The following is a 23,919-nucleotide window of genomic DNA, read 5'->3' as shown; positions in this document are numbered from 1 at the left end:
CCTTTAGCTTCTTTGGATCTCTGTTTTTACTGATGTAAATCAGAATGGAGAGCTTCTTTCTATGCAAGGAATGTATATATGTTTTTATCTACCCATCAATTTACATGCAGGTATAAACACAAATACAGACATAAATGTTGAGGACCTGGGAAAAGTTATAGAGTTCAATTAATTTTGTTGGTGATATCAATGAATAAATGAACTAATTGAATATGAGAAAGGAGAAAAATGGAAGAGAACAGAATGATTTTAGGGTCTTGGCTTAGATGATTAAGAGAATAGTAATACAATTTTGGGGGGGTAGGAAACACAGGAACAATTCATTATTAGGACCATTAAGTGAATTGCCAAGAGATCTAAGAGGATTGCCCAGAGATTATGGATGTCTCATCTATATTTAGAGCTTGCTATATTATGGTGTAATATAAGGAATTAAGGAATAGGAGGCCTCCTCAATCAGATCAATTATTCATGGTATTAATTATTTTGAGAAAACATAGTACCAAAAGCAAGACAGTAGAATTTAGGATATAAGAGAAAGGGGACTCCTATTTACTTTGAACTTTCTACTACCCCCAGTCCCCATTTTAGAATTCATCTGTGTCTTGAGGTCTAATGTGGCCACCATAGGATGACTAGCATAGGAAGAGAACACAAGCATCTTGAGAACTCTATGGGCCACAATTTACATAGCACATGATAGAAAACATATAACATTGGGAGCTAGCCCTGCTCACATTGGTATAAAGAGGTATGCGGACATGCAAGGCCTGAAAGCTTACTTGAAAATTGAAGAGATTACCTAATTCAGAATGGGACACTAGTTCACTTCTCAGTAGTCAGTCCTGAGCCTTTTTCAAAGTCTTATGCAACAGAAACTAAAACAAAGTGTTTTTTCAAAAGCCATTGTATTAAAAAACAAAATCCACTACTTTGTGCAAATAATCTCAAGTGGAGTATTTGGCTGGTGAAGGTATAACAGCTCCTGCCCTCTATTTTTAGCAAGACATGAGAGGTTTATTCATTCAAAAGTGATTGGCTCTTTATAGAAAAGCAAAATGATTGGTGTTTGGGCCAGAAAGGAACTGTATTTGGGGTAACAGTCAAGTGGAAATAGGGAAGCTGATGAGCAAATGAAGCAAGTATTAGAAATGGAGGGAAGGAGATGGTTTTGGGAAACAGCTAGCAGCAGAGGCTAACTAAAAAGATTCAGGACATTGATGTGTAGCACACCATTTAAATACGATTCTGTTTCTTTGCTATAGTGTATATGTCCCTTTATCTCCATATTCATCTACATTTTCTCATTGTTCGGCACAGTCTTATACATTTGCCTCCCCTCCTTTTTTTTTTCTTTTGTTTTTTCTTTTTTCTCTTTTCTTTTGGAAGAAAGATACAAAACAAAGTAGAGATGGGGGTGGAGGACAGATGGCTGTCATGAGTTCCACTGAAGAGGATAAGAAATCCAAGGATCTTGGGGACATACCAAACCGAGTCACGACACTAAAGGCATCCAAGGGCAGATACTTGAGATTTCTGTGTTACAAAAGTCAATCTAGTCTGAGCTGCATCATGGGAAACTTTGGGCCCTGGGCTCTAACAGGAGAGGCAGCAGGAATTAAAGAGATTCACCAAGGAGAAGAAGACTCTAAAAGAAATGAGAATTCCCAGGCCCCCTTTTCATCCTCTTGTCTTGATACGACTATGTAAATCTCACAGTCTTCTTCCTCTTACTTTGTAGGAGCCTTTTAGCTGTGCTTCCAAGTCAGTGAGCAGGCTGGTTTGGGTACTGTGCCTCTCAACCATCAGCCTCAGAGTCTTCAAGGCAGTCTGAATGCTAGAAACACAATAGACCTCTTGAGTGGACTCAGAAGAGAAGGAAGTGAACTGCAAGGGTAGGGCCACTTACCGACTGGCCCTCATCCTCATCTGCAGGACCATCTGCTGCTGTTGCTGCAGGAACATATCCAAGAAGTCCTGGAAGGTCTTGGGGGTGACAAGTGGCAATGCAGGGCACATGTGTTTATGGTAACAGGCAGATGAAACATGGATGCGAGCCATGATGTTGGCCACATTAGGAATTAAGTGCTTGAAATCTGGGTACTTCAAGGAACCTGAAATGGAAATAGTTTTGGTGTGGCCTTGTAGGATTGGATGGCAATGAGAAAGGAAAAGATCTGCTCTCAGTTCAGGAAGGAAAGTAGAAAATGTCAGTCAGAAGCAAGGAGAAAAGAAGAGTGAGATATCAGGTCAAGAAGATGAGACCACCCTGGGAAGGAACTCTCACTCGTCAGTCGGGATGAGTAGTCAGAACAAATGAAAAGTGGCTCACCATCATCAAGAGGTAGACTGTGATCATTCTCCAGGCAGAATTGAGCAATCCTGACCAGAGAAGCTTGGTCCCAGGGTTCATAGCGTTCAACACTGGCAATGGTCAATTGAAGGAGATTCAGGAAAAGGGTAGGGGCCAGCTGATTTTGGGCTTGGTTATCTCCCACCATGAAGAACATGTGGAGGTTGTTACACACTTGCTGGTAAAACCTGGAAGTCAGAGAGGACACAGCTGTCATCATCCTCCAGACCAGTTTACATATCTAGACACTTGTTCCAAATCTGACCCTTTAGCCCTCATGCCAGCTTATAGCTTTTTCTCTTGTCTTTTTGGCCAAGAAAGAGTAAAAGCAGAACTGACTTGGAGGGGTTCTGGGCCTTACCTATTCAGTATTGTGTCCCTCTTAATGGCATGTTTGTTCGCAATGTTCTCCTTGGGGAAGTGCTCTTCGATGTTATCCAGATCTGCTTCTGTGTACTGGTCAGGGAAGCTACCTGAGGTTGCCAGGGCCAATAGTCGGCAAAAGATAGCAACATTCACTCCTTCAGGCACCAAAAGAGCCACTGGCTGGTTTAACAGGCCAGCATGCCAGCTGGCATCTCGGAGACATTGGAAAATAGCTTCCTCTGATTCGACCGATAAATAATGAAGGTGAGCCTGACAAATGCTAGAAGCCAGGATGATGGCTGTATAGCGCCCAGTACCCCGGAATTCTGAGAGCAATAGAGCATGCTGCTGGGGCCTAGCCAGGACTCTGACCAGGTGAGCTACATGCTGGACCATCACAGGGCACTGGGAAAAACCAGAGTTCATCTTCAGCCGAACAGCTGTGGCAACCAACTGCTTTTCAAGGTTTTCCCACTGCCGTTCCAGGTACAAGTTGGGACTCTCAAAGTTAGATCCCAGTGTAAGCTCCAGACTGAACACCAGGTCTGAGGGACTCTCCTGGGGATAGAACAATAGCACCGGTAGCAACAAAGGTAAACTTAAGTCCATCTGGGGTGCCATCTGCCACTCATGCTTGGGTGTCTTGGACTGGAGCTTACTGCTAGAATCCCTTATATCTTCCTCCTGCTCGGCCATCTGACTTACATTTTCTGTGTTCTCCTTGTTTACTGACTTTCTGGGGAATGGTGCTAGACTGTTCTCACTGAGGAATGAGCCTGTGGTGGCCTGAAGGCCATATGGATCCTCCTCTTCCTCTGATCCACTGTCACTGTTGCTTAAGGTCTCCCACTGGGCTATTTCTTCTTCAGATTCTACTTCAGGCACTTTCTCCTCCTCCACCTCCTCTTCCTCACAGTCCTTGGCCAAGGACTCAGACCCTGGCCCACCACAGAAGACATTCTGAGCTACTTCTAGAAGCAGCTTAGCACAATGGGAACGTTCCCTATCGCTGTCCAGCCGGTCACAAAATGTTCTTTGTGCCTCATGCAACCAAAGACGCACCATGACACGCATAGACATCATGATAGTCAGGCGAGTTCCACGCAAGCCGGATACCCGTCGCAGATACTCCTGGTGATGGAAAGTCTCTGCAAAACCTCGTGAACCCATTCTGGTAGGCAGCAGCTGCAGGCTTCCCAAAATGTGGCTCACAGAATGTGGGGAGAAGCGGTAGTGTGGGCGGAGGGGTGAAGGCATGAAACACTTGCACACAGCCTCCCACGCCTCCACTGAAGCCCTGACAAGGGCTCTTGCCAGAGTGTGCTCCCGCTCCACAGAAGGGAAGCGCTCAAGCCAGGCTTGAATACTAGGGACATGCCTGCTCAACAGGGTGTCCTGAGTCATGCTGTTCAGGGCCAGCACTGTGAAGAGTCGGTAGAGACGTGGACAGAGCGGGCGCTCAGAGTAGCCTGGCACTGTAGCAGTGGCAAGGAAGTTGACTGTAGTCTGCAGAGTCTGTAATTCCAAGGTGTTGTGGGCATAGATGGTGCCTTCCATTGCCTGCCGCAGAGTCTCCAGCACTGGCTGGCAGTTCTTCTCTGGATCTGTAAAAACATTCAAACCAGCACTAAGGACATGTGCAAGTCCACATTAAAGTATCTCCCATCTCTGCCACATAACTGCTTCCAGCACACAGAGTTGTAAAGGAATTCTATGCACCTGATGCTTTGATAATTGGTAACCTCTAAGTAAGTTGCTCTCTCTTTCCACACATTCCTAGAGTAAAGTGACATCTTCTCTCTCCTCCCTAAGGTCCTACCTATTCATTGCCTGAAGGAAAAGAATACTACAATAATATTTGTAAGTTGAGATGGTTGAAAACTGGGTCAGATCACAATTAGAAAGTGCAAATTGTCTCCATTAAAGAACAAACAGTCATGTCACACCTATGCTTTGTTCCAGCCATGGTGGTACAAACATTTCATCCCAGCACCTGGGAGGTAGGCACAGAAGGATCAAGAATTCAAGGCCACCTTTGGCTACAAAGCAGCTTCAGAACCAACCTGGACTACATGAGAACCTGCCTCAAAAGGGGGATAGGGTGCAGGGAGTATGAGTGCTGGCCAAGCAAGTTTGCTAACTAGAATTCAAGAAAATAATGCCAGATGCATTTGTAATCGAGATGGGAGGTAGAAACCTTAGAACAGCTGGGAAGGCACAACACTGGAGCAAGAAAACTCCTGCTGCCCCGGAAAGTGAGACAGAGACAGAGATAGAGACAGAGAGAGATCTAGTTCCTAAAAGTTATTCTTTGACTTCTACAGACATGCTTTGGTGTACCTGAACATGCACATATACACATGAATACATAAAATTTTAAATTACTTTAAGATGTAATTTACCAGAGAGAGGCAAGGAGAATGAGGAGGGAAATGGAAAGGGAGTTAAGAACAAAGCATATATATATGCATGAAAATACCATTTGAAACCCATTACTTGGTATCCTAATTTAAAAACACTAAGGAGGGGGAAAAGGTGGTTTACACAAAGCAAACTACACATGTTTAAATATATAGTGAGTACTGACGATGTAGACAGCTCTATAAACCACCGTTTTAATGCTATTTAGATTTTATAAGCCCTAAAAGTTCCTCTGCGCCCCTCTTTTTTTAACTGTCACCCCCCCTTCCACCACCATGCAGACATTGCTCTTTGAACTGATTTCTATCCCTATCAACTCTGCCTCTTCTGGGGCTTTGTACGAATAGAATCATATAGCAGCTACGTGACCATAGGCTTCCTTTCACTTAGCCCACATTTGCTACTCATACATGTTTTGTTTATCAGCAATTTGATATATTATTATACAATACTCCATTATGAAAATGACATAATGTATAGGTCCATTAACACAGGGAGGTTAGTTCCAGGCTTTGGCTGTTTTAAATAATGTTTATCCATAAACTTGGGGAGGGGGGCATGTGTTTGATTTTGCTTAGGCATGTACAAGAAAATAATTATACTGCAATACAATTTTTGTCTCTACACTTAACTTCTACTTACATTCGACCCCACTAACAGAGCCATAGTATTTGTTTTAACTACCAGCAATCTTTTAAGAAAAGCACAGAAAGAAAATGTTAGTCATTCATATGCAACCAAACGGTCATTATTTTTTGAGGTTCTTCACTCTTGACTGCACATCAGATTTCCATGTTATCACGGCCACTTTGCTGAACAAAGGCATTCAGCATTTCTTTTCCTTTTAAGATATATATTTATTCATCTTATTTATTTGCGTGTGTGTATGTGTGTGTGTGTGTGTGTGTGTGTGTGTGAGAGAGAGAGAGAGAGAGAGAGAGAGAGAGAGAGAGAGAGAGAGGGAGAGGGAGAGGGAGAGGGAGAGAGAGAGAGAGAGAGAGAATTTGTCATATACGTGCAGGTTCTAGCAGAGGCCAGAAAAGGGCATTAGCTCCCCTGGAGCTGGAGTTGCAAGTGGTTGTGAGCTGCCATGTGGGTGCTGAGAATTGACTCGGGTCCTCTGAAAGAGCAGCTAATGCTCTTAACCATAGAGTCATCTCTCAAGCACCCATGAATACTGTCTTCGATTTATTTATTTTATGAGAATTAATGTATATTTGCATGTGTATGTGCACCACATACATGCCTGGTACTCACAGACATGAGAACAGACGTCAGACTCTGTTCTGGAGCTGGTGTTACAAATAGCTGCCACGTAGGTGTTAGGAACTGAACCAGAATCCTCTGGGAAAACAACAAATAATCTTAACTGCTGAGCCACCTCTCCTGCCCTCTGAACTCTGTAATAGTTGTTTTAAAGTATTTGGCCTCAAAATCTAACATGTATGTCATGCCAGAGTCAGTCTCAATTAAACTCCTCTTCCTCTTTACCCTCGTCCTCCTCTTTCAGGCAGAGCCTTACCATGTGGCCCAGGGTGACCTCACGATCTTCTTATCTTCCTAACTCACCTTCCTGAAGGTTGCAATCACAGGCATGTGCTACCATTCCCAGCTCATTGCTGCTGCCTTCTTCTTCTTGTTCTTGTTCTTCTTGTTCTTGTTCTTCTTGTTCTTGTTCTTCTTGTTCTTGTTCTTCTTGTTCTTGTTCTTCTTCTTGTTCTTGTTCTTCTTCTTGTTCTTCTTCTTCTTGTTCTTCTTCTTGTTCTTCTTCTTGTTCTTCTTGTTCTTGTTCTTGTTCTTCTTCTTCTTCTTCTTCTTCTTCTTCTTCTTCTTCTTCTTCTTCTTCTTGTTCTTGTTCTTCTTCCTCTTCCTCCTCCTCCTCTTCCTCTTCCTCCTCCTTCTTCTTCTTCTTCTATTTTTTAAGACACATTTTGGTGACTGTCACCCAAAGACACCATTTCACATAAGCAGCTCTAGCACTCTTTTCTCCCTCCCCCCTCTCATGTTGTTTGCCATCTTACTACACCTGCCTTTACTCCACTCCTTTAATTGTCAACTAATTTCTTAATTATATTTAAATTCATCATAATGGCCAAAATATAGTTGAAAAGAATTATTTCTCCTGGAGGTGTAGTTACAGGTGGTTGTAAACTGCCCAGTGTGGGTGCTGAGAACTGAATCCAGGTCCTCTGTAAGCGCAGCAAGAACTTAACCACTGAGCCACCTCTCTAGCTCCCTAACACTCTTCATACCATTAACTTATTCCTTTTTAAAACCATCATTTTGGCCATTCGAGATTCCTCTGTTGTGAATTCAAGACTCTCAGGACTCAAAGGGAGGAACCTTAGATGAAATGTCCTACGTGGGGAGAGGGGACTTATAGAGCTCACCTCCAGCAGGAAGACAGGGCAACAAGTGTGAAATGGGGTTCCCATCCCACAGTCAAAAAGTTTGACCCATAATTGTTCCTGTCTGAAAGAACTGCAGGGGCATAAATGGAGAATAGACTAAGGAAAAGGAGGGTCCAGCGACAGGCCCAAAGTCGGATCCAGCTCAAGGGGAGGCCCCATGACCTGACACTATTACTGAGGCTATGGAGCGCTCACAAACAGTGACCTATCAAGACTGTCCTCTGAAATACCCAACAAGCAGCTGCAAGAGTCAGGTATAGATATTTACACCCAACTAATGGACAGAAGCTGCTGACCCCTGTGATTGAATTAGGGAAAAGCTGGAAGAAACTGAGGAGGAGGGTGACCCTATAGGATGACCAACCAGCAGTCTCAATTAACCTGGACCCCTTGAGATCTCTCAGACACTGGACCACCAACCAGGCAGCATACACCAGCTGATATAAGGCCCCCAACACATATACAGCAGAGGTGTGCCGGGTCTGGGTTCAGTCAGAGAAGATATATCTAACCCTCAAGAGACTGGAGGCCCCAGGGAGTGTGGAGAGGTCTGGGGAGGTAGAGGGTAGGGACATCCTTGTGAAGACCAGGGGTGGGGTAGAGTGTGAGGAGGTATGGGGTGTGGAACATCAGAAGATGGATGGGGGTGGGGCATAAAAACTAAATCGTAAAAAAAAAAATTAAATAAAATTAAATAAATAAAATCATCATTTTACTAAAATCTCCCCCATACCCACATCTGAGGCTAGAGAGGTAGCATAGTGGTTAAGAGCACTAACTGCTCTTCCAGAGGACCCAGGCTCTAATTTCTAACATTCACAGGATAGCTCACAATAGTCTGTAACTCTAGTTCCAGGGGATCTGATGCCCTTTTCTAGCGTTCATGGGCAACCAGGCAAGCTCGTGGTACATATTCATACATTCAGGAAACCACTCATACACATAGAAATATAAATGCATATATACATACATACAAACTATACATCTTTCTATGCTCTTATTAAGGATATCATAAAACATGGAAGAGATAGTCAGGAAATTTTAGCTGTCCATTTTTAAAAGTATTAATACACCGTTCAAGTTTTCTACATACCACAACAGACTTGACTATAGGATCTGACAAGTCATCCAGTACCTCAGACCACTGACTTTCTTGACTCCAAAAACCTGTGCTTAAACTTTAGTTCTACTTATTCTTATGTCATATGTGGAACCTGCCATCTGTGGGTAGCATACTTTGGAAAGTTAAAGGTCACTATCCCAAACTTTTAGTCAATTTTCCCCTTTCTTTCTGTTGTTATCTCTTCTTCTACAAATACTTATTGGGAAAATAAATACAAATATTTAATTCTTTCTACCAAAATGAACAAGACAGATTCATGCCCTCATGTATCTCAGAATGTAACAAAAAAGACAAATGTGTATGTAACCATAAAATCAGGCTGTTATCCGTGAAGCTTAGGATGGGTAGCTAATCCAGCCTGGGGGCTTAGGCCTCTTTGGTTACTACTGTCTGTGATGATAATACATAGGATTTTTGCCAAATGAGTCAAAGCAAGGGAGCAGAGGGCAGCATCTTCAGAGGCTGCTTGAGGCCAGTGAGAGCAGGGTGTAGAAACCCAGAGAATGCCTGGTCACAGCAGGCTTTGTACTGGATATGTCAGTGTTCCAGGCATTATCTGTCTCTAAACCAAGAAGCCTGCCCAAAGATTTGCATGGTATTTAGGAGACAGAATTGATAGACATTGGACTAGACATTAATCAAAGAGGAAGAGACTTCAACAAGAGTCCTGTCTTGGGGGCCAGCAGGATGGCTTAGTGGATAAGGACACTTAGAACCAAGCCTGATAACATGAGTTTAATCATTACCTCCACCCCAATGTTAGAAGAGGACTCCCTAAAGTTTCTCCACTCCCCTCCACAAACATAACATTGGCATGCCCTCCCTCATGCACATACACACACAGTAAAGGTTTTTATAAAAAAAAATTTAAAGAGTTATAGCTTAAATAACCAGTTAGATGGTGGAATCTGTTATTTAGAGACACAGGAACAGTTTGGGAGGGCATGATGAGACCAGTGATGGAGATGAGGAACCAATGAGCTCTCAAGGTAAAGATGTACAATAGGTAATTGGATAAATAGGTCTGTGTTTAAGAAAGGTGTCTGATTTAGAGATAGAAATTATCAGTCAAAGCAAAGAGATTGTGGGTGAAGCTTTGAGAGAGCATGTAATGAGACAATAATTTGATTTGTTTGGCATCATTTTGATCTGCAGGCATCTGTTTGAATTAATGCATATTGCCATGGATTTAGTATGAGATGACAGTACCTTTCCCTTCATTTCCCCTCCCAGCTCCTCACCAAAAGTAGCCAGGTGCAGATCTTCCATCAGAAAAAGGATGGAGCCTTTGGAGTCCTGGTGATGCCCAGGAATTGAACTGGCTTGTGTTTGGCCATGGACTCCTCTGCTCAGCAGGTGACGAAGGTGAGTAGAATTTAAGGCAGGGTGAATGGGACTGTGAATGACAGGGTAATTTGGCTTCACCAGCACCTCCACAAAAGCTGACTTTCCCGTTGCTATCTCTCCAGCAAGCAGCACTGGCTGTCCATTTGACAGAAGCAGGTCCACCACATACAAAAGCTGTTCAGTCTGCAGGAAAGGAGCAGGACTTAGTATGACAGCTTGTCTAGATAGGACAATAATCAAGCCAAAAATTAGGTCTAGGGAACTTGTCTTTAAAGCCATACTTAAAGAACAGGTTGTGTGTTCTTGAAATTGTGGAACTATCAAGAGTAAGGGCATAGGTTGGGTCTTGGGAGGATCTCAAATATTGGCTACCCTCTAGCATAGCTTCTTAAGTCTCAATCCAAAATATTTTCTGTCTTCATACCTGAGAAGAGGGCTGGAAAGAACCCAGATTTCCTTTGACATGGGTGCTCAGATACTGGCCAGTGAAGGGGACCAGTGTCCCATCTTCAAAGTTTACATGTAGATCAAACACCAAGGCTGAAGGAGGTGGCTCAGGGTAGTTGGGCAGGGAACTAATAGACTTCTTCATGAAGTCATCAAAGAGAGGCCAGTGTCTGCTCAGAGGACACACAGGTAAAAGACAGTCATCAAAGTTCCATCTATGACATTCATATACTCCACCTTGTCCCCACTATAACATCCCATGAGTTTTAGATTCCACAGGTCAGTCTATCTCAGCACTTTGTACACCATATTTCCCATTCTCATGGTACCTGGAGGGAAGGTGGGCTCCAAAACTCCAGATTATGGCAAAAAGAAAGCTGCTGATAGCCAGCAAATGTCTTCTCTGCTTTTTATTCACATTGACACGGTCAGACTGGACCCTGGTTTTTGAAGATTTGAAGTTTTGGGTCACAAGATCACTGCCACTAAAGTCCTCTTAGATGGCCAAGGTCAGAATAGGTATCCACATAGGAAGAAGAAGATGGAGGGGAGAACAGAGGTTGGCTACATTACTTCTCTTTACCTTTAGTTCCCTGGAGCAGCTTCACCAAGGAACCCATGCTTGTGGTTCAGGAATAACTAGTTACCCTTAAGAACCCAGCTCTCTCAAAAGCCAACCTTTTTACCTTCCTACCTTTGGTGTATGACTTCTCTTCCTCGAATAAGTGTAGAAGGGGGTCAAGTAGAGCACGCAAGATACGGACCAGGCTGGTGACTTCTGCCACACCCGGGCAAACAGCTTGATGCCCATGTACCTGTAGCTGAGAACTGGCACCTATGCGGGTAAGGAATCGGAGCACTGAAGGCACCAGCACTTCAGCTAAGTAGTTGAACTCAGTGATTGTCTCTTGCTGTAGGTGGTATTCATGTGGCAGAGATGCCATCAAGACACTAAGCATGGAATGCCAAGTCTGTTCCCCACTACACCAGACAAGAGCACACCGGCCTAACACAGTAGGAGACATGCCTGCTGCCTCTGCCACCTCTATCAAGAAAAAAGTACCTAGGGGTCGTGCTATCTGTTGCCCATTTGGGAGACTCAGCTGAGGAGGGTCCCTCAGAAGGCAAGTGACAGAGTCTGTCCATGCATGATTAGGGGCCCCATCACATATTATCCATTGCTGGATCCCTGTGAATTTCTCTGACGGCTCTTCTGAGCCCACACTCTTACAATAAGGGGCAGCATGAAGGAGCTTAGGAAAGATGCCATAGTGCCAGGAGGGACCTTCTGACCACCCTAGGTATTCTTTGGAGTTGAGCACACTAGGGTATAGGTGGACAATTTCCACAGATTGGAAACCCTTGGTTGAGGTGTGTTCCATGGCTGCCAGCCGATTCTGAATCTTAAATAAGCTCCTCCAACAAGTACTCTTGCCACTGCCTGCAGGGCCCAGGAGCAGAATGCCAGAGGCCCGGCTCAGGGCCTGACTCAGCTGCTCCAGAGATGTCACCGTGTTAGAGGCAGGAAATAGGCCTAACTGCTGGAGTTCTTCCACCACTACTGATTTAATCAGTCTATGGGACACAGGCTCAGCCAGCACATGGCTAGCATTAGGAAAAATCCCACAGAGCAGTTCTTGGAGCTTTTGTAGACGGAGGCCATCGAGAATGCTGAACAGTGGTGAATGCAACAGGGCACGCAGTAGGGCAGCCTCCTCAGAGGCAGCGGGGTCGTAGGGCTGCTGGGACTTCTTTTCTTGGGATGTATTTAGTGTCTGTATTGTGTGTTCCAGTACCTGCTTGAGCAGTGGCAAGCGGCAGGGCAAGTTCCCAGACACCAGCTCACGTTCTAGGGAAAATAATTTAGATAGGCGAGAAGCCATTTGGGAGGCATCTTGTACCCCTGCTCCCAGCAGGTTCAGCTCTGCCACTCTCTGAAGGTCAGGCAGTGCCAATGCCACAGGACGCAGTAGCAGATGCAGATTGGCAGGTATATCAGGACCCAGGGAATGAAGTGTCAAGAAACAGCCAAAGCCAAGACGCATAGACACTTGATGCTTCTCAAAGAAACCACCACCAAGGAGTAGGGGTTTAGTAGGGTTTATGGTACTTATGTTTTTGGAAGCTTTCTGATATAGTGGGGCATAAAGATAGTGCAGTTCATCCAGACGCTGGCCCAGGGCAGAGAGCAGGCTAGAAGGTAGTTGGTTAACATTCTCTAACAGCAGCCAGGCACCACTCTGAAGGGCACCATTCAGATAATTTCTCAGACATTGGAACTCTATCTGGGGCAAGCAGGGCATTATTACCAGCTGGCGGCCCAGGGTCCATGCCAGGCTATTCACAGTTTCTGCCTTGCCCAGACCATCCCTGCCAAGTATGGCCCCATAGGCCACCTCATCTAAGGCCATTAAGAGAATAAATACTTGACGCTCATGCATCAGGCTAGGTAGAGGCCCCAGTTTGGGCCCCATGTACTCATAATTGTACATGAAGGACCGGCCGAGCACATCTATCCAGCATGCAGCGGGTGACACAGAGGGCTCAGTAGATGCAATAGTTGTAAGACACTGCACGGGGCTTTTGAGGTTCAAGTGAGATGAACCCAGGTGATACTTAAGTTGGCGGACCCAGTGGAAGTCTGTCAGATCACTGACTTGGTTCTTCTCCAGGAGTTGGGCTATATCCCTATGAGTCACTGCCTTGACCAGCAGGGTACTGAATAGACTAGTCTGGCGAACAGAAGGCAGAGACTTCCCATCCTGAGAGCTCCTCTGAGAGCGTATAAATTGCACCAGTACCTCAAGATTGTGTACATGTACGGAACGCATGTGCATAGTCCTTGACTCAAGCAAAGCCTCCTCCATCTCAGCTCGCCACACCACCTCCTCTGCCACCAGTATACACTGCCATGGAAAAACTTGGACTGCATCTAGCCAGTGCTGGACATACACTTGCATGGGCATCTGTCTTTGTTGAGGCATTGCCTTCAAAGCCTTAATGAGGGATGGGCCTTGAGCAAGGCGGGTGGCCACACAGCTCTGCAGCAGGTTCACTATTATAAACCGCAGACACTTCTCCAAAGAGGCTAGCCACTTAGGAAGATCTGTATGTAGAGGAAGGGGTTCCTGAAGCTTCACTTCCTCTCCACCTGCCGCTAGCACAGCAATTGTCTCCGCACTCTCTGTACTTGAGCTTGAATCCTGGTTAATTTTCTTTTTAGTTGATTTGGACCTGAAGTTCACAGCTTTAATGTGAGGAAAACAACGCTGTGCCCATAGCTGGGCCTCGCGGGTATCTAGAGGGGCAGCCAACAGGGCCACCAGTTCACTGTCACTGAGGAAGAAGAGGCGGGGGAAGTTGGCACATACCCCATAGAGGACATCCTCCAGAGCCATGATGATGGCCTCCAGCTCTCCTGATCCTGCTTTCAGCATTTGCTGTAGATGCTGGCCTTGGAAGTAAGGGCTCCTCTTGGTGTTGGGCAGTATAAGTGACAGAACCATTGGGTCAGCCACAGAGATGCGCATTAGAGTCCGATACTGATCATCCATGGCCTTGAAACGAGCATTCTGTGGTAAGAAAAGTGGTAAGTGAGGGGGAATGTGACAGCTCCACTCTTTCATCTAGAGCCCTGGTACTCAGGAGCACTTGCCCAGTCTGCTTTAATTCCCTTTCCTACCAGCTCAGGAGCAGGAAACTCGATCTTCATCTCATGTAGCACTTTATTCAGAAAAATCCACTTCTGCTGGAAAGCCACCCATACCTCCAGCAGGGCACCTGTGGTAAGCAATCAGAGAAATCTTTGAGAGAGATTCTATGGTTCTAATACCTTTGAGGGGGTCCAGCATCTGCCTGACCTCTCCAGTGACCCATTAGCCCAACAGAAACAAGCTGCACAACAGAACCCAAGGACCTTATTAGAGAAAATAAAACATTCACAGAAATAAAGACCTGATATCACTGAACCAAGAAGGAACCTGGGGAGTCCTTACTCTGTCTTCCCAGATTCTCATCTGACCTTGGGAAAGTTACTTCCATCTTCTATCCAATGTCCACCTGCCGTCCTCTGGGCCAGTCTACATCACATTCCACCCATCCACACAACTAGAGCCCTGTACTCACCCAGGCCATACATGATGGCTACCCATTCTAAAGCTATTTTATGCAACTGTCCTGACTTTTGGATGGCTAGGATCTTGAATAGAGCCTGGAGACTGTTCTGGATGGCATCTTGCAGGCTGCTGTAGTCTAAGGAAGAAAAAGATGCATTGTCAAAAGTTCAGCTAAGCTGATATTATTCCATGTGAGTCAAGGGCAAGGGTTGGGGCAGAAAAGAGTACACCTTGACCTTCTAGGAGAGGCAATTACCTCAATACACTTTCTAGCTTCAAAGATTGCATCAGCCCATGGAGATGATATGGTAGATAACTGATATCTTAAAACAGGCACTATGGGCAGACTCCAACCAGCTGATTTCTCCTGCTAGATATTGTCATTCTTGTCTAGTTCTACAACATTCTTTAAGGCATCAGAGCCTTCATCCTAGAAAGAGGCCTCATGGGGCTGGTGAGATGGCTCAGTGGGTAAGAGCACCCGACTGCTCTTCCGAAGGTCCGGAGTTCAAATCCCAGCAACCACATGGTGGCTCACAACCATCCGTAAAAAAGATCTGACTCCCTCTTCTGGAGTGTCTGAAGACAGCTACAGTGTACTTACATATAATAAATAAATAAATCTTAAAAAAAAAAAAAAGAAACAAAGAGGCCTCATAGATCCAAGTCTCTACACAGTATGCATTCAGCATGAATGCCCATTCTGGGACAACTGAGATCCTGGTAGAAAAGTTGAGACCAAATGTTTTTCTCATGACTTTAGCACTTAGTGCCTTGGCACTTCTTAAAGAGTCCACAATTTTGTGTGAGACCAGGCCTAAGTAAGGCAGAGACAATACCTGAGTTAACAACAGAATAGAGAGAGATTGGTTTGGATAGATGTAGAACTCTCTAAATAAATACCCACATTTGAAAGAAAACACTCGGTATCCTCAACTCAGAGTGTTTCTAGGGAAAACAATATTGGAATAGTTTGGGTCCTCTGTTTTATCCCCCTTTAAATGACCCCTGAATGGAGTGGGCATCAAGGCCCATCTGTACTGCTTGTCTAAGGAATATGGAGCAGACTACAATTCCCTAGAGCTACCTGAAAACTCATGTCACATTTCCTTTATACTCCAGACCTCAGATTCTCATCTGACCTTGGGAAGGTTAAAGAGGTTGTATGAAGTCTTAACCTAGCTATGTCTGCCAACATATTATATACTACACATTTTGCCCAGATAGACTCCTACGTAGCCCAAATGCATTTACTCTTCTCATTCCCACTGCTACTGTCATGGCTTCGGCCATTATGGTTTTTTCACTTGAGTTAAACCAGCTGTCTCCCTTCTCTGTTTCTTTGCCTCTTAACTCTCTGTATTGAACTAAAATCTGACCTTATCAGTTCCCTACAGCAAAACATTCTCCATGATTTAAATGTTACCAAATGCATTCTTTTGCATGATCTCAGTTTTCTATCTTCATGTGCTTATTTCCTGTCTCTAGTATCAGTGAATTGGAAGGTCCTCTATATCATAGATATACTGACTGTATAAAGTTTTATTGCTATGATGAATTGCCTGGCATACACAACTAAGGAGAAAGAGATTTACTTTAGTTCATTATCTCAGAGGTTTTGCCAATCATGGTGGGTAGGGTAAACACAGCAGCTTACATCATGATAGCAAAGAAACAGCAAAAAGGGGAAATGGGAAGAGCCCAAGCAAGATGTGGCTCTCAAGGACACAATGCCAATGAACCACTTCCTCAATTAGGACTCATCCCCCCACTTTCTACCATCCAACAATGCCGTTGCACTATGAATTTATCAAGGGATTAAATCAAGGGATACAATCACTTCCCAAAAGCCTATCAGCTGTCAATCAAACTCTCAATACAAGAGCCTGTAGGATACACTGCATATTCAAACTACTACTATGGTACTGTCTGATGATCAAAATTCAACCGAACATCATACATTTCAAGCTATTCTTTAGAAGATTCCAGCATTTTTGCTCTAAATTAAAGCATATGCCCGATTAAATGCAAATTAAATGAGTATGCTTGAAAACCTATTTGTGTGAATTCTGTCACAATTTTAATTAAATAATCTAATCTAACAGAGTGGTAAATACTGGGTTATGTATGTGGAAATGTTTCTAAGGAAACCATCGAAGGCTTAGTCAGAGGTGAGCTGATAAAAAGCTCTTATTCTTAGGGGGGTCACGATGGGCAGCAAGATGGCTTCCGCCACCAGGGTCGTGCAGGTAGTGAAGCCACATGCTCCATTAATAAAGTTCCCTAACAGAAGAGACAAACGTAAACTCAGTGCCTCAGAAGCTTTGGGGTCTGCAGCGCTCCCCTCCCACTCCTCTGCAATTTCACAGCATTCTAAAGGAAGTACGTCCCCCGATTTACTGATGCACCAGGGGCCACCAGACACTGCAGAAATTATAAAATCATTACCTCAGAAATACAGAAGGAAACCTATGTCTCAAGAGGAAATGGAATTTATCCAGTGTGGGGGTCCAGAGTGACCGTCGTGGCTGCTGCTTGTCACCAGACAGAAGGGTTAGCTTTACAATAAAGGACTTCCACAATGTCAAATGAAAAGTCATATATTAAACAACCTTAATAAATATTCTGTGAGCAGAATGAAGTATAGAAACTCCAGGTGGTCACTTGTATCTCCTACACTGTGTATCTCGGTCAGCTGCCCCACAAGCTGCCCTGTACACTTATTAAAGTCAACATTTAAAAAAAAAAAAAAAAAAAAAAGCTCTTATTCTTAAAACAAAATGTTAGCATGTAAATGTGCATGCATTATGTTTTAGCTAAAATAAAAATCTCAAGTCCTATTTACCTACTTATCATGATTACAAATTTAACTACCTTCTTGGATTCACTGATTTGATACCAATTATGTTTGATAAGAGAATTTCTCCTCTACTAGCAATTCCCACATCTTCTTGGAATGCTTTTTGTCACAGTTAGCTTCAGTTCTCAACTTGACACATCTGGAAGAAGGAAGTTCAGCTGAGGAATTACCTTAATCTGTAGGCATGTCTGTGGCCATTTTCTTGATTGCTAATTGGTGTAGGAGGGCTCAGCCTACTGTGAGCAGCACCATCCCAAGGCAGGTGGGCCTTAGCTATATAAGCGAGGTAAGTGAGGGAACCACAGGGCAGGCCAGTAACAATCACTCATTTGTGGTCTTTGCTTCAGTTCCTGTCTCTAGATGCTTACCTTGAGTTCCAGCCTTGGCTTCCCTTGATGATAGAATAATTCCTTGATTATTCTTTTGATAAGCCAAATAAATCCTTTCTTCCCCCTAAGTTGTAAAAATGCTGTTCCCTATGTAGCATGCATTTCTCACGTTGCAAGTCTGACAAACTCTTACTTTTTCAAAAGTTAGCCTGAGGCTGCTGTCTAAGTTATACTTCTCTTAATATCTCTGGTTCTTTGAGCTGGTCTCCTCTTACCTACTGTCCTCAGTGTAGGTATAATGTTACTGTGCATTGTGTAAAATTATCCTTGTATTATTCAAATGCTGATTTCTCTGCCCCAGTATCCTTATTGCAACCCTTATTCTGAGGATCTCTTATCTTAATGTTGCATACATTGCTCCCCAATTGGTCCCTGATTGGTCAATAAAGGAGCTGATCGCCTAGTGACTAAACAGGGGAGAGAAAAGGGGTGGAAGGTGGGAGGAAAGAGAGGAAGTGGAGATTTGCCATGGGGAGAGACTCCAGGAGACACCATGAGAAAACACCTAGAGTCCAGAGATCCAGATCAGTACTCAAATGCAAGTCGCACTGGGATTTTGATTAGGAGGTAGCCAGATTAATCTAGAGGATTAAAGTAAAGTAATATTGCTCAGTTGTTGTGTCCTTAAAGCTTGGTAAATAGATATAATAATCCAGTCTCAATTATTTGGGAGCTAGCTAGATTAAGGGGAAAACTGCAACAAACCCTTATTTAAAAGCCATTAACACCTCAGTATTGTGATCTATCATGCATTTAAATGTATGGTATTGTCAGTTTTTCACTGGGATGTAAGCTAGGGATATATCTGTTTGGCACAAAGGAGACCCATGAATTTAATAAGAAAAAGAATAAAAGAAAGAATGACTTTTTTCTTCAACAAGATGGTCAGTTGAGAGACATGCAGATTTTCCTGAAGACCCTTATGTGCAAGACCATCATCACCCTCAAGGTTGAGCCCAGTGACATCTTGACACCATAGAGATGGTGAAGGCCAAGATCCAAGACATGATAGGTGTTCCATATAGCCAGGAGTGACTAATATCACTGGCAAATTTCAGGAGGATGGCTGCACCTGACTACAACATCCAGAAAGAATACACCCTCTATCTGGTGCTTTGCCTGCATAGTGGCTTCACTGAGGCATCCTTTGCTTAGCTCATCCAGTACAGGTGTCATAGCCTGCTGCAAGAGATATGCATGCCTGCAAACCCAGGCTCTCAACTGCCTCAACAAGTGTAGCTACACCAACAACCTGTACCCCAATAAAGAGGTCAAATAAGGTGAAGGCTCTGCTTGGCCTGTGGCTCAGGTCCAATAGAGTTTTCTTCTGAAAACTGGGAGAAAAAGAAAGAATGAAATGAATGAATGAATGAATGAATGGGTAAATAATAAAATGAGCAGGGTAAAATCCAGAGGACAGAGGACAGAGATAGGTGGAGAGAAATAACAACAAGGAATTGTTTTAAAGATGTATTTGTTTTACATGTATAGCTGTTTGTGTGTGTGTGTGTGTGTGTGTGTGTGTGTGTGTGTGTGTGTGTGTCTGACTGTCTGTCTGTCTGTCTGTCTGTCTGCCTGATGCCCATGGAAACCAGCATAAAGCATAATTCCTAGACTGGAATTACAGATGGTTGTGATGTATCATGTGCTTCTGGGAATTGAACCCAGGTCCTTCATAAGAGCAATAAGTGCTTTTAACCATTAAGTCATCTCTCCTTCCCCACAAGTAATTTCTTAGGGGTGACCAGATGGCTCAGCTAATAAAAGGTGCCTGCTGCTATCAATTCTGATGGTCTAATTTCGATGCTCTGGACCTACATGGTTGAAAGAGAAGTAATACCTGCAGGTTGTCCTTTGATTTCAATATATATACCATGGCATGCAAAATCATTTTCTAGTATACCAGAAAAGGAACCTTGCTGAAGGAGCCAGGCATTGCATATAGGAAGGAACTTGTGTGTAAAGAATTCCTGCAAAGACTGAGATATTTAGAGAGCTTGTAAGATACTATTTCACAAATATGGATGCCTCAGGTTATCCTTAAGGATGGGGCCTGACGATGGGAGCCATATTTGACAGGAATTGGTAGATGAAAAGAACCATTAGCTAGAGGCACTCATTGGATCATAAAGCTGAGCCTCACCTGAGAGGAGGAAGGTGCCACTATCTTTGCCCACTAACTCCCACTGGGGGCTTCGGAGTGCTGGCCTTTTAGAGCGCTCTGAGGTTGGGGGCTTGTAGGGCACATGCAGGATGAAGTTGAGCAGGCGCAGCTGGCGCCCCTCCCAGTACTGCTGCATCTGCTGTAGGATCTCTTGGGCATGAATCCGTTCCTTATCGTACTGCCAGACCTGGAAAAGGTATGTCTCAGAAACCAGAACTGGCTAGTGGCTCGGGAAGGACAGCCTTGAAACAGGGCCTTAAGGATTGGGTCTGAGGCAGAACCCAGGGGCATGAAGAGTGGAAGTCTCAGAGATGAAGGAGGAGTGGGACAAGCAGGCTTCAGCAGTGTGCTGGCAGCAGCAGCAGCAGCAAACTATTAACACTTGGCCCAGTATTGCTGCTTCCACTGAGCAGTCTCCTGATGAGTCCCACTGAGTAGGCAATACCCTAGTCAGCCTGTGCCCCTTAGGGATCAAGTAAATATTGGCAGACATTTGTCAGTCTATGTGCCCACAGCTTTGAGGCTGTCACTCACTTTCTTCCACCAGGGGAAGGAAGCATTTAGTCAGATAAGGGTCTGGAACTGCCCATCAGATACTCATCTGCAGATGGATAGGGACTCTTCCTGCACTCCAGGATGTGATCTAGTCCCAACTTCCCTCTCACCTCCATGCCACTCGCTGTCCCCACAGCCCCAGGGACTGCTTTATAGGCCTTGGCTGGCTTTAGTACAAGCTTTTCACTTAAACCACCTCCACTCCTTCTTGTGAGCCCCACCTGATTGATTCGTTCTGCAAATTCCAGCAGTGGATAATTGAGCATCTGGCCCAGTGTAAGGAGGTCCAAGCTTCGTAGACTACCCAGCCCTAATGCTGGAATAGAACAGACCAGTCAGAACAACACCCAGCACATGGCTAAACTGAGCGCATATCCCAGAGCTCATTTCTACCTTGAGCTCAGACCTGTAGTTCAAGATCAACCCAGAGCCAAGAACCCAGAGTCTAAGGTCCAAGGCACAACTCATCCCCAAATCTGAGACTAATCCCCACTGCTTAAGAGGACCCTGTGTTGTAATGAGCGAACATAGGAAAGTGTTTCCCCTGGTTGAAATGAGTTTAGCATATGTAGGAAAGAGGAGAGTGGAACAATGTTTCTAGCAGGAGCAGCAGGGAATTGCTACAAACTGTTTTTTCCTATCCCTCTCCCCTGTCTCTAAGCAAACACACCTCTCAAGAGGGATTGAGTATTAAGGTCCTGCAGCTGGAGGTTGCCCAGCTTAATAAGCAAAGGCAGATAGGCTCGAAACTCCTCTAGCATGCGCATACAGCGTTGTAGCACAGGGCTTTGCAGCCCCAGGGCTGTGCTGAGCCTTACAGCCTCTGTCAGCCAGGCATCGGTCTTCTCCCGGGCCATAGAAAGGTTGAACTGCATAGGAAAGAGCTCATTGTCAGCCTGACACCCTCCCACCTCCACCTGCCAACTTCTGCCCTAGGTGAGAGCTCCTGGGAGGAGTGTCAGCACCTTGCTAAAAGCCACGCATTTCCACTCGCCCAGGTTTTCAGAGATGATCCGGTAAAGCCGCCAGATGCGCTGCTGCAGTACTATAGGCCGGTTCCCAGAAGCAGGAGGAGACATAGGCTTCTTATACCCTGCAGAACACGGTTGGCTGAGACTTGGGTAGTTGGGGGGAATGGGCCAATCAAAAGTCCAGAAAAATAGATGAGGTGTGCCTATGTAAATCTCTCAGTTCAACAATAGAAGTGGGGCCACCCAAAGAAAGGATTCCCGAGGAATCACCATAGTGGTAAACTAAAAGGGCTTCCCCTCTACCCTACTCAGCCACTCAATTCCAGCCACAGTGGACTTGATTATAGCTCAGATATGCGCCAGGTACACTCCCGGTTGCCAGAGCCTTTGACCTGGAGTTGACTTTTTTTATGGGAAACTCTTGCCACAGAGAACCACCCCTCATATTATCACCACCTCCAACTCCAAGAGCTCGCTGCAGCAGTCTCTTCTTCATGAGGCCTATGCAGACTCTCCCATAAAACACTGTTCTCTAACCAGCTGGAATTTTCAGACACATTTTCTTGCCCTGCTGTTCCCCCCCCCCCCCTTGTCGTTACCTATCATTTTCTAATATGCTATGTAATTTAGTTATATTTGATAATTATTTATCGTCTTTCTTCTTTAGCTGCAATATTGGTTCCATGACAAAAGATGGTTTGCCATTTGTTTGTTGGTGTACTTTTAGCTCAGTACATAGACACTAAGCAAACAAGTGTTGAATGGTAAGTGAATGAACGCTCAGAAAGTGAGGATGGTTATTAAATCATGCAGATCTAAAGTACTAGTATTCGGTGAGGAGTTGGGAACAGAAGGAAGTGCACACACTGCTGTGCAGTTCCCTGGGCCTAGCACTGCATGGCCTGAGTCATCTACCCTGCTTTTCCATCAACAATCCAAACTCCTAACAGGAAGGGTTGAGTCTATGGTTGACATCAGTTAGAATATGAACTGATGGCTTCTTAGTACTCTGAAAAAAGAAGTTCCTGATGAAGGATGGTTCTAGAGTTCTAGAGCATCTCCTACTCAACATAGCCCAAAGGCCCAGTTGATAACTGACTAAGGAGCACCTCACAATGCACTCTTTCAAGAGATAAGTGGCTGCAAATGGGGAGAAAGTCCATGCAGAAGGGAACCAGCCTAGCTGTACACCTGTAGAGAAAGCTGGCCTCAGATCAGCAGCTCTGTCCTGATCTCCTCCTGTGGAACAGTGAGACTCTCTCTCACCAGCCTTTTTTTTTCTAGATATGTTGTCTGGAGGCAGTCGTCAGCAATCACATCAAGATCTTATCTCTACTCTTCTTATCTATGACCTGCTGCTTAGAATAGGACAACACTGACCAAGGCTACACACAAGTTACATTTTTACAACGTGTGTATACATTTCTTCTGAATCAGCATTCAACCCTGGACCCATTTTATTCTAATGAAACATTAAGTTGTTTGCTTTCCCTACCAGACTGTGAACTCCCTGTATCCACTAACATAACAGCTGAGACATAGAACAAATGAGGCTAATATGTCCTCTCATATTTGTTTGTAAAAGAGACCAGGGAAGGCATATGATTCCCAAGGCTTGCTGAGGTTGACAGAAGACAAAACACCTCAAGTCCCAGCCCTTATCTTAGATGAAGGGTCCTCCCAGGGTAAAAACAGAGATGATGATGCTCAGTACCAGTGAAGGTGCAGTAAGCATTGCATAGGGCATTGAAGTTATTGAGTATATTCAGGAACTGATGCTCCAAGGCACCAAGCTGTTGCTCAGTGCTCCTCTGTTCTTGTGAAGGATCCATAAAGGGACCAGACAGTGCCTTCGCTAGCAGGCCTTCCAGCTCTGCCAATGCTGCTGCCATCAGCTGCTGCAGCCTGGGCACAATGGCATGTTGCTTGCTGAGCAGGAACTCTGAAACCTGGCTTCTTTCAAATTGAAATGCCTCCCATAAATCTAGAAGCTGTGGGGGCAAACAGAGGACAGTTGAGATGTGGTTAAAGAGGAGGGAGGCCGGGAGAGATTGAATGAGTCCTTATAGTGGTCTCTTACCGCAATGTCTAGAGTCTCATTCTCAGCAATGAAGAGGGCACAGTGGTTTCGGATGAGGTCATGGAGTGATCGGACATATTCCACTCGCTCCTCTAGCTGGCAGTATTGCTCATTGGCTTCACTTAGCTGCAGAGGTGAGAGCATGAGACCAGCACCCCAACGATTCTGCCTACCTTTTTGGACTTAACCTCAAGAGGAAATCCCACCTTCCAGGGTTGACATCTAGAGGCTCTAAACCCAGCTCCAGCCTTTAAACCATTTGAGATCAGGAGGGCATTCTAGGATCAGACTTGCTTTTGACTCAGGTCTTAAAGGAA

The 23,919-nt window shown here is 44.6% G+C and overlaps 1 protein-coding gene and 1 pseudogene across 1 annotated transcript in view; one reads left to right on the top strand and one right to left on the bottom strand.

Moving 5' to 3' along the window:
• Window positions 1–23,919, bottom strand: part of Dnhd1 (dynein heavy chain domain 1) — a 71,025-nt gene that overhangs the window by 14,440 nt on the left and 32,666 nt on the right. The window contains exons 14-29 of the mRNA NM_001370803.1: window positions 23,603–23,728; window positions 23,237–23,513; window positions 21,517–21,644; window positions 21,222–21,420; window positions 20,773–20,867; window positions 19,976–20,183; window positions 14,594–14,719; window positions 14,151–14,248; window positions 11,163–14,040; window positions 10,798–10,963; window positions 10,446–10,638; window positions 9,916–10,204; window positions 2,715–4,323; window positions 2,333–2,541; window positions 1,910–2,114; window positions 1,735–1,837 (exon numbers count right to left, since the gene is read on the bottom strand). Of these exons, the coding sequence (NP_001357732.1) occupies window positions 1,735–1,837; window positions 1,910–2,114; window positions 2,333–2,541; window positions 2,715–4,323; window positions 9,916–10,204; window positions 10,446–10,638; window positions 10,798–10,963; window positions 11,163–14,040; window positions 14,151–14,248; window positions 14,594–14,719; window positions 19,976–20,183; window positions 20,773–20,867; window positions 21,222–21,420; window positions 21,517–21,644; window positions 23,237–23,513; window positions 23,603–23,728 (6,909 nt within the window). The remainder of the gene's footprint in view (window positions 1–1,734; window positions 1,838–1,909; window positions 2,115–2,332; window positions 2,542–2,714; window positions 4,324–9,915; window positions 10,205–10,445; window positions 10,639–10,797; window positions 10,964–11,162; window positions 14,041–14,150; window positions 14,249–14,593; window positions 14,720–19,975; window positions 20,184–20,772; window positions 20,868–21,221; window positions 21,421–21,516; window positions 21,645–23,236; window positions 23,514–23,602; window positions 23,729–23,919) is intronic.
• Window positions 16,784–17,321, top strand: Mrps36-ps2 (mitochondrial ribosomal protein S36, pseudogene 2; annotated as a pseudogene).

Source organism: Mus musculus, chromosome 7 (assembly GCF_000001635.26).
Source record: "Mus musculus strain C57BL/6J chromosome 7, GRCm38.p6 C57BL/6J".
NCBI classification, from domain to species: Eukaryota; Metazoa; Chordata; class Mammalia; order Rodentia; family Muridae; genus Mus; species Mus musculus.
This window is presented reverse-complemented; position numbering and strand designations above follow the sequence as displayed.